Source organism: Emericellopsis cladophorae (genome assembly GCF_022114955.1).
Source record: "Emericellopsis cladophorae strain MUM 19.33 chromosome Unknown NODE_18_length_329999_cov_121_726099, whole genome shotgun sequence".
In the NCBI taxonomy this organism is placed as follows: Eukaryota; Fungi; Ascomycota; class Sordariomycetes; order Hypocreales; family Bionectriaceae; genus Emericellopsis; species Emericellopsis cladophorae.
Window position 1 is genome coordinate 155,527 of NW_026250943.1, and position 13,330 is coordinate 168,856.

The 13,330-nt window shown below is 55.8% G+C and overlaps 5 protein-coding genes across 5 annotated transcripts; 4 read left to right on the forward strand and 1 right to left on the reverse strand.

Moving 5' to 3' along the window:
• Positions 1-1,390: 1,390 nt before the first annotated feature.
• On the forward strand, positions 1,391-3,923 carry J7T54_004960 (Retrograde Golgi transport protein-like protein; the record flags this gene model as incomplete). The annotated part of the gene is made up of 2 exons (XM_051506002.1): positions 1,391-1,931; positions 1,981-3,923. 2 exons carry the CDS (start codon positions 1,391-1,393, stop codon positions 3,921-3,923), a joined length of 2,484 nt encoding a protein of 827 aa, XP_051362650.1.
• A 1,154-nt stretch (positions 3,924-5,077) lies between these two features.
• J7T54_004961 (Heat shock factor protein-like protein) lies at positions 5,078-7,449 on the forward strand (the record flags this gene model as incomplete). The annotated part of the gene is made up of 2 exons (XM_051506003.1): positions 5,078-5,553; positions 5,604-7,449. 2 exons carry the CDS (start codon positions 5,078-5,080, stop codon positions 7,447-7,449), a joined length of 2,322 nt encoding a protein of 773 aa, XP_051362651.1.
• A 583-nt stretch (positions 7,450-8,032) lies between these two features.
• On the forward strand, positions 8,033-8,803 carry J7T54_004962 (uncharacterized protein; the record flags this gene model as incomplete). The annotated part of the gene is made up of 1 exon (XM_051506004.1): positions 8,033-8,803. One exon carries the CDS (start codon positions 8,033-8,035, stop codon positions 8,801-8,803), a length of 771 nt encoding a protein of 256 aa, XP_051362652.1.
• A 170-nt stretch (positions 8,804-8,973) lies between these two features.
• On the reverse strand, positions 8,974-9,528 carry J7T54_004963 (uncharacterized protein; the record flags this gene model as incomplete). The annotated part of the gene is made up of 2 exons (XM_051506005.1): positions 8,974-9,396; positions 9,451-9,528. The coding sequence occupies 2 exons, from the start codon at positions 9,526-9,528 to the stop codon at positions 8,974-8,976; spliced, it is 501 nt and encodes a 166-aa protein (XP_051362653.1).
• A 1,086-nt stretch (positions 9,529-10,614) lies between these two features.
• On the forward strand, positions 10,615-12,511 carry J7T54_004964 (Arrestin family protein-like protein; the record flags this gene model as incomplete). Its single annotated transcript, XM_051506006.1, has 4 exons — positions 10,615-10,932; positions 11,062-11,271; positions 11,336-12,220; positions 12,308-12,511. 4 exons carry the CDS (start codon positions 10,615-10,617, stop codon positions 12,509-12,511), a joined length of 1,617 nt encoding a protein of 538 aa, XP_051362654.1.
• Between the last annotated feature and the right edge of the window lie 819 nt (positions 12,512-13,330).

Below are 13,330 nucleotides of genomic sequence, written 5' to 3' on the forward strand. Positions count from 1 at the left end.
TCGGCCCAAAGCACAGCGAGCTGCGACCTGGTGGGTTTCATAAGATCTCGTCCTAAGCTGCCCCGGTTCGCGAGACTAGACAAGTCGGTATAATGGATGGCTTTCTAGCCCATGAAAAAGGAAGAGCCCCTCTCATTCTCCCAAACTTCGTTCTGAGGTCTTGAATCCCGAAGAGCCGATCTTCCGCAAAGTGTGCTGATGAGGTCGAGGACTGGCGTCCGAGTCCTGGGGACGCATCCGCCTAACAAAATTTAGCTTCCAGCACTGGCAGCTCACACCCCGCACTTTCCTCAGCGCTACGCCTGGGAGAAGCGGTTCGGGTCTGAGGATCTGCTGAAGCCTCACAGTCCGTTTGTCCTAGCTCCTCGCTAGCAAGCTTCCGCCCATCCATGTCTAGCAATCCTCGGAATGGATTGGATCATGCGATGCGACGCTGCTGAATCAACTGAAATGCGGGAACCAGCAAATGCTTGCACTTACGTACAATATGAGGCTGTCGACGGAGGCTTTGTTCAGTCAGTATAAGTAGCTCGTGGCTGCTACCTATTGACTGCGAGACCCTACCTATGGCAAAGGCCTCCAGCAAGTGAGTCTGTCCACGGGACTTAACCCACATCATTGATCATTTTGGTGTGTTCACAGCTTCGATCCGTGCATCTTAGTGATATCTGCGGCATCTTGTGGCCGCTTACACGCTTCCGTCACGAACTTGTTCCATGCCTGCAAAGGCGGAGGAGATTAGACTACCCTACGACAAATCTTCACCCGCCACAGCTACGGCAAGAGCAAGGTATCTTGATTGCTCGGTGGTCTCTTTGATAAGCATATATGTTCATAGCTGCAAGAAAAAGCTGTGAAATAAATTTTGAAATCATGCAGTAGAAGTTGATGAACAATGCTTCGTTTCTGAAACTGCGAATTACCAAACAGTGAGCACATCCCGGGCTGTAGGGAGCGACTGGCTTGCACAATCGGAATTGTGCGGTACAATAGACCTCACGGCATAGCACAAGAGACAGCATCATACGGAATACAAGACGAAATAGAGTGCAAGGTAGTAGAAGAGGACATGAGAACAAAGAACCTCGGGCGAGACACGCAGCGTGCGTCTGTACCTGCAGGTAGTGACTGTTCTAGGCGGAGCCTCGCCAAACACACCAGCATCCAACAAGCGCGCGCCGTCCCCTTTTTAGATTGGCACCTGGGCTACGTACTCTGTTCCTAGGCTCATGACGTTGCCTGGGCCCTGGAGAGCTCTTTGTCCATCAACACCATCGTTAAACCGACCATTCTTGACGCGATAGCCACTCCCGAGCGATGCAGCATCACTCTGCTGCCCGACGCCCTTGACATTGACGCTCTGCGCCGTGGGCGCCCTCGTGGGTCTGATATGGCGCCGCTCGAGGAAACCAGCAACATCCGTGTATTCGTCCACTGGCATGAACAAACCGTATTCGCCGGCGAGGAGGTCAAATGCAAGATCACCTTCAAGAATGTTGCGACCGGTACCGACAACAAATCCCAATCCTCCGTCCCGTCGGATCGCACGCGCAAAGCGTCGTCCCTGCATTCGCGCGCCAAAGCGGCCTCGAGCAGCACACCACCACTGTCCTCCACTGGTCGGGGCCACAAGAGGTCAGCCCTCTCCCTCAGCGTTCCGTCGTCGAGCTCGCACAAAAGACAAGGATCTCTACAATGGCCTTCAAACGGCAGCAGCTCCGAGGGCAAGACTGGCCAGGCTCACAAGCGCTCCGTTTCCATCGTTTCGATAGGATCCGCGAGCACGGTCGACGATCACACACCATCGCGTCAGGAAGCGCCCCCGGTGCCTTCACAACCACCACGCCCGATGCGTGGCTATGGCCATGGCAGGGCTTCGAGCTTGCAAATCCTCCCGCGAGGGCAGCCTGCGCCCTCCAGCCCCCAATCAGGTGTGTGCTTCTTTATGACTCCCGCCCGCCATCCTGACGCGTGTTGTAGCTACGCTTCCCAGACAGTCTAGCTCCCCCCTCACGACGGCCTCGTACCCCCCCGATCGATTTGGCCGCATGCGAAATGGCTACAACCGTCCCAACGCGCCGGCAAGTGCGGGTGGGCCACGACGTTCGCCTCTATCCTCGCCAAATCATATGCCCGAGTTCAGATTTCCTGCGGCGCCACCACCGCCATCCGATGAGAATACGAACAAAGTCAACAAAGCGCAGGACGAGGGATATCTGAGCCCGAAAGTCACACCAGCAGACAGCAAAAGCGCACCCGCACCTGGCAAAGAACGAGCCTTCCCAACTGCCGAACGCCCTTTGCCCGCGGCACGTATACTATCCAGCACGAGTATGGCCGGTGGTGGTACCCCGCGGAGCAGCGGAGAGTTCTACGCTATCAGCAACCAGTCTACCGAGACACTGGCATCAGACTACCCGATCCCACCCAATCGAGGGGTCGCTCGGCCTTCGCACTTGCGGCGAAACTCTAGCATGAGCGGCCAACAACAATCGCAGCAGCCGGAAAATCTGATTATGGGGTACGCACAGATTCAAGGGTCATTCACTCTGGACGGCTCCCTGGTCAGCCTCAGCCCTTTTGAGCAAGTCAAGAAGAAGGCTGTAGTGGGCGGCAGGGGCGGCGGCGTCATAGGCCTTGAACCAACCAAGCAGCGAGAAAGCGGGCTTCTCAAAAGTTTCGGCTGGGGAAATCTGAGCACATCCATCGGCGACCTATGGGGCGGCAGTGAGCTCAGCACGATCAAGGAGATGAGAGGGGTAGCAGCCTCCAAGTCTGTGCCATTGTTGACGACACCCCAGTCGATTCTATTTGTTGACCTCCAGCTCGCGCCGGGGCAAAGTCAAGTGTTTGAATACACATTCAGGCTCCCCAAAGGACTACCGCCCACACACAAGGGCAAGGCAGTCAAGATCTCATACAGTCTCGTGATTGGCACGCAGAGAGCAGGCGGTGTGAAAGAACAGCAAGTCCGTTCAGTGGAGGCCTCCTTCCGAGTTTTGGGAGGCGTCAATAGCATTGGCGAGATTTTGGGCCACGATCTCTTCAACCCGTACATTTTGCTCCGGGACGAGGCGCAAGTAAGAGGGGGTACACAATCAGGGAGGTTTCACAAGCCCAAAGCTTCGAGAGCGCCTGCCACGTTGAACGAGTTTTTGAACTATGTGGACGAGCTCGTCCACCGACCACGGAGCGAAGGGGATGGAGGTCTGTTGTCACCCTCCGCGGTTGGTGGGTCTAGGCGACCATCTGCCGTGGAAGAGCGATCGGCGTCGGTCAGGGACGCCATCCACTTTGCGATTATGCGCAGCAACATGGCTGGCGAGGGGCAGCAGAGTCCCAACCGCTTTGAAATTGCCCGCAACGGCCTGCGCGTGGGCGTCGTTATGCTGACACGGCCTTCGTATCGGCTGGGCGAAACGATTACCCTGGCTATCGATCTGAGTGACGCGGATATTGCTTGTTACGCCGTCCACACTACGCTGGAGACATGCGAAAAGGTGGATCCTTCGTTGGCTGTCCGCTCAGAGTCAAGTATACAGCGAGTGACGAGGAAGGTCTATGTCACAGCGTCAGATACAACGCTTTATTCGAGGCGCGTCGTCTTCACGCCTACGATCCCGATCACGGCGACGCCCGAATTCATCACGAGTGGCGTCAGCTTGGAGTGGAAGATCCGCGTCGAGTTTGTCGTCCCATCTCACGGAGAATCCGCAGGAACCGAAGACGGTCCAGCCACGCCTCATCCGCTACTGGAGCAGATATCGCAAGACGAGCGCGGAGGACTTGTCCTCGCGGCGGCCGAGAACCTGACCTGCGAGAGCTTTGATGTGCTGGTACCGCTGCGCGTGTATGGCGCCGTCGGATCTGGACTGGAGCGACTAGAGCGCGACGAGGCTTCTGATGAAGGACTGGCAGTGTAATTAATAACTGGGAATGGAACAGGCGTTATGTTGGACAGATACAATGGGTACGGATGCTTTTGTTGTCAGTGGTAGACGGGGATACACATTTAGACAAGTCAATTCAAGGGGCCACGGTTGTGATTGAGCATGCCATCGGCAGCATTACGTACAAGAACGGTTGCATATTTTGTCAGTACCTGCGAGCATTGCAAAAGTCTTTTGTGAGGTAATGCAGAGCGTTGTGAGGAAAGATACCGTACATATTGTATAGCACCCATATATCATCACGTGGTGCTTACTGCTAAGTCGCATCGCAATTTTCAGGGCGGGACGCGGGCGGCTGTCAGTCGCTGCCAGTGTCGTCAGTGCTTGTCGTCAGTCCATCGTCTGCCATTTAATTGAACGGCTCAAACTCAAAACTCCACGTCATCGCGATGCCCCCAGACAGTAATTCGTCCTTCTCTCTCCCCATACTAGTGAGCTGCAATTGAACAAATCTTTGAACCTCCAGTGTCTTAGGCACGTACGATTGATTGACTGGAGGCACGTTGGTACTCGTTTCGCGCCAGCCCAGTCCCATCCACCACCACCAACCCAAAAACTAGACCAGACCAGTGGTGTCATCAGCGTCTCCCCATCCCACATCTACTTAAAAAAAAAGCTACTTCGCTACAGGCAACGACAGTCACAACAACTATACGTTTATACAACAAGCTGGGGATTTCAAGCCGTGGCAAGGCTCTTGTGTAAATCCTATAATATTGCTCTCATTATTGTTCCTGCACGCGCATTGTTGGAGAGCAAGCCAGAACCATACCTTACGGTGAGGCAAGGCAGGTTGTGAAGTAACTGGGTTGCTGCTGCAGCGGCGTGGCTCAGTGGTGCAAAGGACTTGAACTGCATTTTATTCTGCGCCACCTCGACTCTGCGAAACCATCTACGACTCACAGGCGCCACGTAGCCGGCGCGACGAACACTTTTCGACGCGATCGCAACAGCGCGCCTCCGCGGCGGACAACCGGCCTTGACGGCAGAGTTGCGATCGGGCGGACTTTGGTAGGACACCGCCTCCGCCGCCACTATACACCATCGCGCACCGATCCGAGTCGACTGTCGTCTCCGACACGCCAGTCGCGACACGCAACGACTCCAGACGCAAAAATACCTCCGCCATGTCCAACCCGCGAAAGCGTGCAGCGCCAGGGGCGGTCCCGATGGTGCCAGCGCAGCAACAGTTCCAACAGCCGTTCCCCCAAACGAACATTTCGAATGACCAGATGGTGCGATGGGACGGCGGAAATGATGGCGGGAACTTTGGTGCCGGAAACCTCAACAGTGGGAATGGCATGGGATTCATGCAGAATGGACAGGCACAATACACCGACTCTCTCCAGTCGGCACCGAGCAATTCCATTGCGCGAAGACCGATGAATAGCAGAGCTCTGGTCCAAACCAACCCAGGAGGCTACGATCCATCTCAGGCCTGGGGCAGCCTGCCCATGGACAGCGGCGCCTTGACCCAGCCGCAGCACGACGATCAAGGGACTGAGGATAGCATCGAGGTGTTGGAGGAAAAGGCTCAACAGGCCAAGCGCGAGGCACAGGCGAAAAGGAAACAAATCCCCCCCTTTGTCCAGAAACTTAGCAGGTAACGTAGCTTTCGATCTATGCACGGAACCAGAACTGACCACTTCGTAGCTTCTTGGAAGAAGGGAAGAACGAGGACCTTATTCGCTGGTCCTCGAAGGGGGACTCATTCATCGTACTGGACGAGGACGAGTTTGCCAACACGCTGATACCGGAGCTGTTCAAACACCGCAACTATGCCTCCTTTGTCCGGCAGCTCAACATGTATGGGTTCCACAAGCTCGTAGGTCTATCGGACAACTCCATGCGGGCCAGCGAGCGGAAGAACAAGAGCCCAAGCGAGTACGCCAATCCGTATTTTCGGCGCGGCCACCCCAACTTGCTCTGGCTGATCAACAAGCCCAAGCCCGGCAAAGGCAAGAACAAGACTGCCGTCAAAAGCGAGGAACCGGATAGCGAGGAGGAGATTGGACATGATGATCTCCACGGTCAATTGCCTGGACTGTCGTCCGCACACGCTCCGAAACCACTGCCCGCGGCTCCTGGCGACCAACCCCCACCTGCCAAGTCAAAAGAGCTGTCTCTGGTCCGAGATGAGCTCCGGAAAGTCAGAGAGCAGCAGTCGCTCATTCAGCAGACCCTCCAGCACCTTCAACAGAATAACCGGGATCTGTACAACCAGGCGCTGCTGTTCCAGAATCAACATGATCGCCACCAGAACTCTATCAATGCTATTTTGCATTTCCTGGCGAATCTCTTTCGTAAGAGTCTAGAGGAGCAAGGCAGCGCGCCGAACGTGGGCGACATCATCTCTAGCATGCTCGCCAACCAAGGCCAGCAACAATCCCACGGCGGAAACGTGGTAGAACTGGGAGATCTGCAAGAAATGTTTCAGAACAATAACAACACTAACACGCCTGGCTTCAGCGGCACGCCTCATAGAAGAGCGCGTGGGCTGTTGCCGCCGATTCCGGATGCAAACGACAGCGCGCGCTCGACCAGGTCCCCAAGCTCTGCGCGTGGGAACTATCGACATACTGGCGAGGTAGGACAGGTGACCGAGCTCATGGACGGTGCGTCAGAAACGGCGCCCAGCCTGCGACAGGAACTCGAGAACAACCCCCAGGAGCAGATGATGCGCATCATCAACGACCACAATGCCACCAACTCCTCCGGCATGGACCTTCCCGAGGCCGCTGACTTTGTGGCCAATGCATCCAATTCCATGAACAATGATCAGCGCAGCCAACTGGCCAACTTTATGAGCAGGCAGTCGCCGACGGGAACAGGACGGAGCTCTGCCACACCGCCGGTCAACATGAACGCACAAGCGCCGCCTCAACAACGACAACAACGACAACCACAACAACCGAGCGGGCGAACAGCAGGACCTCCGCCGTCAGACCCCCCCGCACCTCCGCCGCCTCAACAGGCCAATGCTGGCGCCAATTCCAACGGCGCCCCATCGCTGTCTCCAATCATGCGCTCACCGGCCATGCCTCCTCTGTCCATCAACCAGATCTCATCAAACCAGTCCGAACTGGAGCAGCTCCAGCACCTCAATGCGCAACAAGAGGCCACGCTGAACAATATTACCGATCTTCTTGGTCCGCTGAGCCCCTCGGGCCGCATCCCGGAGCTCGACGAGAGTGCCAACGGGGCGTACTTTGATCCGAACAGTCTGGACATTGACCAGTACCTAAACAGCGAAGCCTTCACCGAGGAACCGTTTGGTACGGGCGACGAGGGGCTGAATCTCAATTTCGACGGGACAGATGACCCCTTTAGCGCGCAAAATCTCAACCAACAGCCCCAGCAACAGAGATACAACCCCAACAATCTGAGCGCGGCGCCGACACCCGTCAACCATCAGACACCAAGCGATACAGGCACGGAGGAAATACAAAGGGAAGACTTTCACGCGGGGGACAGGACAAAGAGGCAGCGCATGGCGTAGAACGGCCGGCTCTCTTGAGGTCGTGTTTGGCATGCATGGTGGCGCCCGAGGCGTTCAAGGGGCCAAGGCGGCAACGGGTCAATATTTTTTGGAACTTGATGTAAGCATATGGTTGTTGGTGGTTTGAAATAGGTTGTTGTTTCATGGGTAGAGAGAGCTTAGAGTGCTACGGCCGATTGCGCGTACGCCACCACTTCGCGTCAAAGAGATGTTTGCAAATGGACGGCCGCACACAAGTCACTTCTTTCACAGGTGTATGCACACTATTTTTGACTGTTCTCTTTGCATTTTGCCTGCTGTACGACGTTCTCGTGGTCATGTGGGAAGGGTCAAGTGGTCGAGGTAGTGACACTGGTCGGGAGACGCGAACAGTCTCCAAGTCTTCGCGACAAGAACAACAAAACGGCCTTGACATGGCGAAGACGATAAAGAGGGCATGTTGGCACATTGGTTTTGATATTTGGGCTCCCCATCCGCAGCATTCACAGCTTAATTACTGACTCTGGAAGTTGGTTTCGGAGCTGCCTAACCTGTGAGTATCTGTACCCCGTCGTCTCGGCTAACCATCTTCTTTTCGTCCCAGATGTCTGACTTTCCCGTCCATCTCCGCATCAGTTTTCCGCTTGTCCGGGGATATGCCTACGAGCGCACAGAGATCGCACTCGCCTTTCGCGAGCGGGGGATGGTCGACCAGCTCATGGCCGCGGTCGCGGCAAGGACCGAACAGGCCCTGTACGAAGCACCAAAGACGCCCCCCACCAAAATAATGACCATTGAGCGGAAGCGGAATGGGGAAACAGAGGCGCGGCACGTCGGTCGAAACAGACAGGAGACGCTGGAGGTCCTCGAAGGGTTGCGCATCGCGGAGCGGGATTTCGAGTTTGGCAACCTGCTCGACATGTATGTCCCCGGCTTCCTGTATCTGATGCAGAGAGACTACTACACGCAAGATGTCTGCGACGAGCTCGGGATGCAGCCCGCGCGGCACTTTCCCGGCATGCCCAAGAAGAAGGGCCAATGCGAGCGCAGCTTTGAGCTGCGGCACCTATTTGACGTGATTGTGTCGCGGCTGCCCCTTTGCGAGGCCATGGAGTTCCCGGACTACGACCCTGGCATGAAGCCCATGCTGCTGTCGCTGGGTCGGGCGGATGAGAGGGGGTCGAGGAGGATCACCCATAAGTACCCGATGGAGATGCGGACGGTCGTCGAGGTACAGGCCTTGTTCATGGACTGGTCGGTGCGCGATGAAGAGAGGATGTTGCTGTGGATAGGGTATGACGGCGACGGGTCGCTGCCGCGCTTTCTTCGTTTGGGATCGGCGCTGGAGGTCGAGTGGGGGTCTGACATGTTCTGACAGGCCATTGAATAGGTATGTCGAGGTAATGATGGTGAGTTTCTGCTTCTAGGCCTTGTGCTTGTCCGTGTTGATGTCGAGGCTGGCCCTCGTTCGCTCCTCAATGAACACAGCTTCCCCTTTTTGTCCAATCGTTCATCATGCCGTGCCATTGTGTCGTTTTCAAGTTCTCAGCCAGCCAGCGGATTGGCATGAATCGTGACCGAGTCAATCCGGACCGTCTCCTTGGGTCGGTTCTTCTTGTCCACCTCTACAGCCTCCATTTTGGCGAGTGTCGCCAGCCCCTCATCCCCAATCACCTTGCCAAAGACGGTATTGAGACCATCCAGATGGGGTGCCTTGTCGAAGAGGACGAAGAACTGCGAACCGTTTGTCGCCGGGCCCTTGTTCGCCATGGACACGACGCCACGACCGCCATGCTTCAGGGCTGGGCGGATCTCGTCCTCAAACGGACCGCCCCAGATGGACCGGCCACCCTTGGGGTTCTCGGGGGTCGGTGTCGCGGGGGCGCCGGTCTGTGCCATGAACTTGGGGATCAAGCGGTGGAAGGGGGAGGCATCGTAGTAGCCCGACGCGCAGAGAGCGAGGAAATTCTGCAAAGATGGTGAGTACACGTACGGTTTAGGGGCTTGCTGGCTGAGCCATACCTCTGCTGTCTTGGGCACGCTTTCGCAAAAGACCTCGATCTTGATGTCGCCGTGCGTGGTGTGCAGAGTGACGGACATAATTGCGCGCGTCGTCGTGGTCGTCGTGAGGGTTATCCGAGAGTAAAAGCTGTTGCTGTCGCGACGAAACAAAGTTTTGTTCTAATCGTGCCAAGTGAAAATAAGGGATTCGCGTGAATGCTGGCCCGAGCACGCGACCCCGCATACGGGTAACTTACCGTCGGCACGCATCGACTTGGGCAATCGCTTACACTCCCAAGACATCTTGAAGACCCATGTATTCCAGGCGCCATGGACTTGAGCTGTTCATGTGGCTTGCTGACATGTTCATTCGAGGCACAGGAAGGGCGTCTGTACGGACTTGTGATCCCGGAACCCAAGAACAGCGCCCTCGACCTGTTGTTCTAATAATCATTCACTGTCTCACCACCACAGACATTCGAAGCAGCGACTCGGCAGCAGCAGCTCCAAGCACTGTGAGGACGCAAATAAGCGTAGCCGAGCTAATTGTTGCCGCCGCAGGCATTGCGGATCCTGGGAATGTATCGTCAGCCCTGTGTGTCCAATCGGTCCAATCGGTCCTAGCAGGCTAGCATTATGACTGCATCTCCTTGCTGACACTACTCACCCAATCCCAATGTAATTATAGTTAGACGGTCTGATGCTGAGCAGCAAGAGGATAGCGCATCCGGGGCAGTTCAACGTTAGTTGGGCAACGAGGCACCATCGACTGCTAACGGTAGGGCTTGGGTCAATGGATGGATATTGTGTAAGGTACCTTTGGCTCGTAACTGAGGACTCGAGAAGCACTGCAAATAGACGAAAACCACACTTATTAAATAAATGCTTCCCGGAAATCGCATAGATCTTCCGTCCTATCTCAGCCCCCCTCTAGTCAGCCCAGTCCTACCTTATCTTACCTTTAGGTAGTAGAGCTGGAACAAGCATAAGCTAAGGTACCTTAAGGTAACGTTAGGTAGTACTTAGGCATCATAGAAACGCTAATAAGCCGAGTCACCATTACAATACCATTGCGCAGACCACTCGGTAACATTGCAACCCTGCCCCCGACCTGTGCGCGCGCATTCAACGCTTGACCACGAGCCCTGCCGTCCGTCAGCATAACCCGTTTTCTCTTCAGAGTCCATGTCCAGTCCTTCGTCTGCATTCTGCAAGCACACGGACGGGCGCCTGGTCTGGGCGCACCTGGACATCATCTCCGTCCCATACTCCAACAACCTCCAGTCGTCGCTCTCCTCACACCCGCAAGCCGCTGACTTGTGCGACGACGATGCACTGCATTTTCCTACAACGCCTAAAGCTCGACCTATAGACAGACACTCGCTCCTCTCTGCTGCCGGTTCCAGGCACCCCGTCCATATCACCCTCCTTCTTTGCGACACCCAGTCCTCGAGCCTCCGTTCCGACGACGATTCCAAGTCCCAACCCCGCCTATCTCCAGTAGTGCATCGCACGCGCTGACCGCGATCGATCGACCACGACGGCCGTTCAAGCGCCCAGGCACCTCGAGCACAGCAATCATCGATTCCTCTAGCTCTGGGTATACTCGCACGCCAATCCCACCACTTGCAGACCCAATCCCGGCCCGAGTCGCGGCGCTCCCGCCTTCTACCTAGCATCCCCAAGGTCGCGTGTAGCTTTGTCACCAACTCGAGTCAGCTGCCCGGCTGGGCGAGCGACACCATAATCATGGCTACTGTCGTCGCGCCGGCCAGCGTGAGGGTCTCGGGGCCGCCTAACAGCAGCTTTCTCGTGGGCTACCCAGGCATCTCGGCCACCTTAGTACGCCCTCCTTCCCCTCTTGCCCGCTTCGATCTTTCCGCTGCACCACTAACATCCTGCGTAGCCGCGTATCGAGGGAAAGGTCGAGATCCGTCCAGGCGTAGGGTACTCCATGCCAGTGCCGGTGTCTCTAGTTCGAATATGTCTTCAACGGAAAGAAACAATCCACCCCGACGCCGACAACCTTGCCAAACGACACCTGGGAACACCGAGACGAGAAACAGCGGACGTTGTGGGGAAAGAGGTGCTGCTGTTCCGCTGCTCGACCGGCAAGGAGGCGGAGAACGTCATAGCCATGGACCTGCCCTTCGTCCTTTTCATACCGTTTGGTCGGGGCGGCGAGGAGACTAACCGTCGCATACCTCCCGCTTCACTACAGCTGCCGAACCGGACGGCGGAGACACTCTACGAACTCGTCGTCACCGTGCAACAGGGCCACAGCAATCAATACAAGTACACCTTTCCCATGCCGCTTCGGCGCTACGATACCTTGTCCACTTTTGGCATGTACAACAAGCCCGAGACGAAGCTCGTCACCAACGACAGCATTGTTCACCTGGGCATCAACCTGCCGCGATGGAGCTACGGGCCTAGTGATCCCATAACCGTCTACATCAAGTTGTCGCCAAACCCAGACTGGCTCAGTAAAGCCAAGCGGGTGTCCATCGACAAGATCACACTCACAATCGAAGAGGAGATCACCTTCAATCCCGAAGGGGACGAGCCGACCAAGAAGATCAACAAGATATCCAAGCAGGTTCAGCAGGTCAAGACCAAGCTTCCCGAGGCGGGTTACGCCACGAACATGGGTCTTTGCTTCCCTTCAAAAGATTTACGCGACCCCGATGGAGTGGTCAAGCGGGGGAAACCGGGCTTTCCCATGTACGAGGTCCAGTCGTTCACCACTACATCGACATTGTACAAAATTGAGTTTTACCTCAACATCAAGGTAAGCACAGGCTCTGTTGTCAAGGAATGATTCACTAACCCCGTGCGGGTGAACTTGAGTAGCGCTCGCGACGTGAGCATACGACAGCCGATCGTCATCTGCCCCCTCGACCAACAGGGCTGCAAGGAGGAAATGGACGCCATCGAACAGGCCGCCAAGGATGCCTCACACGTCGACCCAAACAACCCCATGCTGCCCGCTCATTCCATCATTTTAGCAAGCGACCGCGATTCTTTACGAGCACTGGGGTTATGCATGGTTGGAGGTCAGAAGAAGCCACTCATTGAATGAGAGGATGGGTTCAGGTTGCAGATTCATCTCCCCGACACGACTGCATTCTACGTTACAATACTCCAGCACGACAACAGAAGCGCCAAGGCGACCGCGCACGAGGGGGACAGTCACCCCGCGCAACCGTCACAAGTGCTGATAGCACCGCCGCCACCGATACAGCATGCATGGTTCTTGCAGGTAGAGCGAGAACAGCACGGCGCTGGTTGATGTTTTATACGAGGAGTTCTACGGACGGTCTCTATCACCCCCTGGAAAGACCAGTCGCGGCGTCCCGAGCATCATTACCGGGACATCACAGAGAGACGGAGCGCTTCGTGATAGCATGGCGTATGTTGGCGACACGCCGGGGTTTGCTTTTGATATCTCGGCTTTAGGAGAGCCAGATGTCACAGCTCAAGAGCACTTGATCGAGATGTTGTGTCCAGGGGTATACATGCGTCCATTTGCCAGTACCTTCCTGGCGACTTGAGGACGCCTCATAACAAGATATTATCTCCGATATCCATGAGTTGGCTCCAAGGCTAATGTACATACAGTTGAGCTTTCTGAAGCCCCAGATTCTCAAAAGCTGATAGGCCAGTGCATGAAAGAAGCTCATGCATATCCTGTCCCTGTGTGAATGCGTGCAGCTGTCGCGTCAGCTAGCTGAACCCTGGACGCGTGCTGTTTCTCAAAGGTCACACCGGCAGCTACTTCCCAGTTGAGGTGCTTCCAGAGTGAGCCCCTGCCTTGCATTGAATCCAGCCACTCATCGCCTGCGGTCAAGTTCACGATCACGATCACGATCACGATCACGCTCACGTCGGGTGTATATGA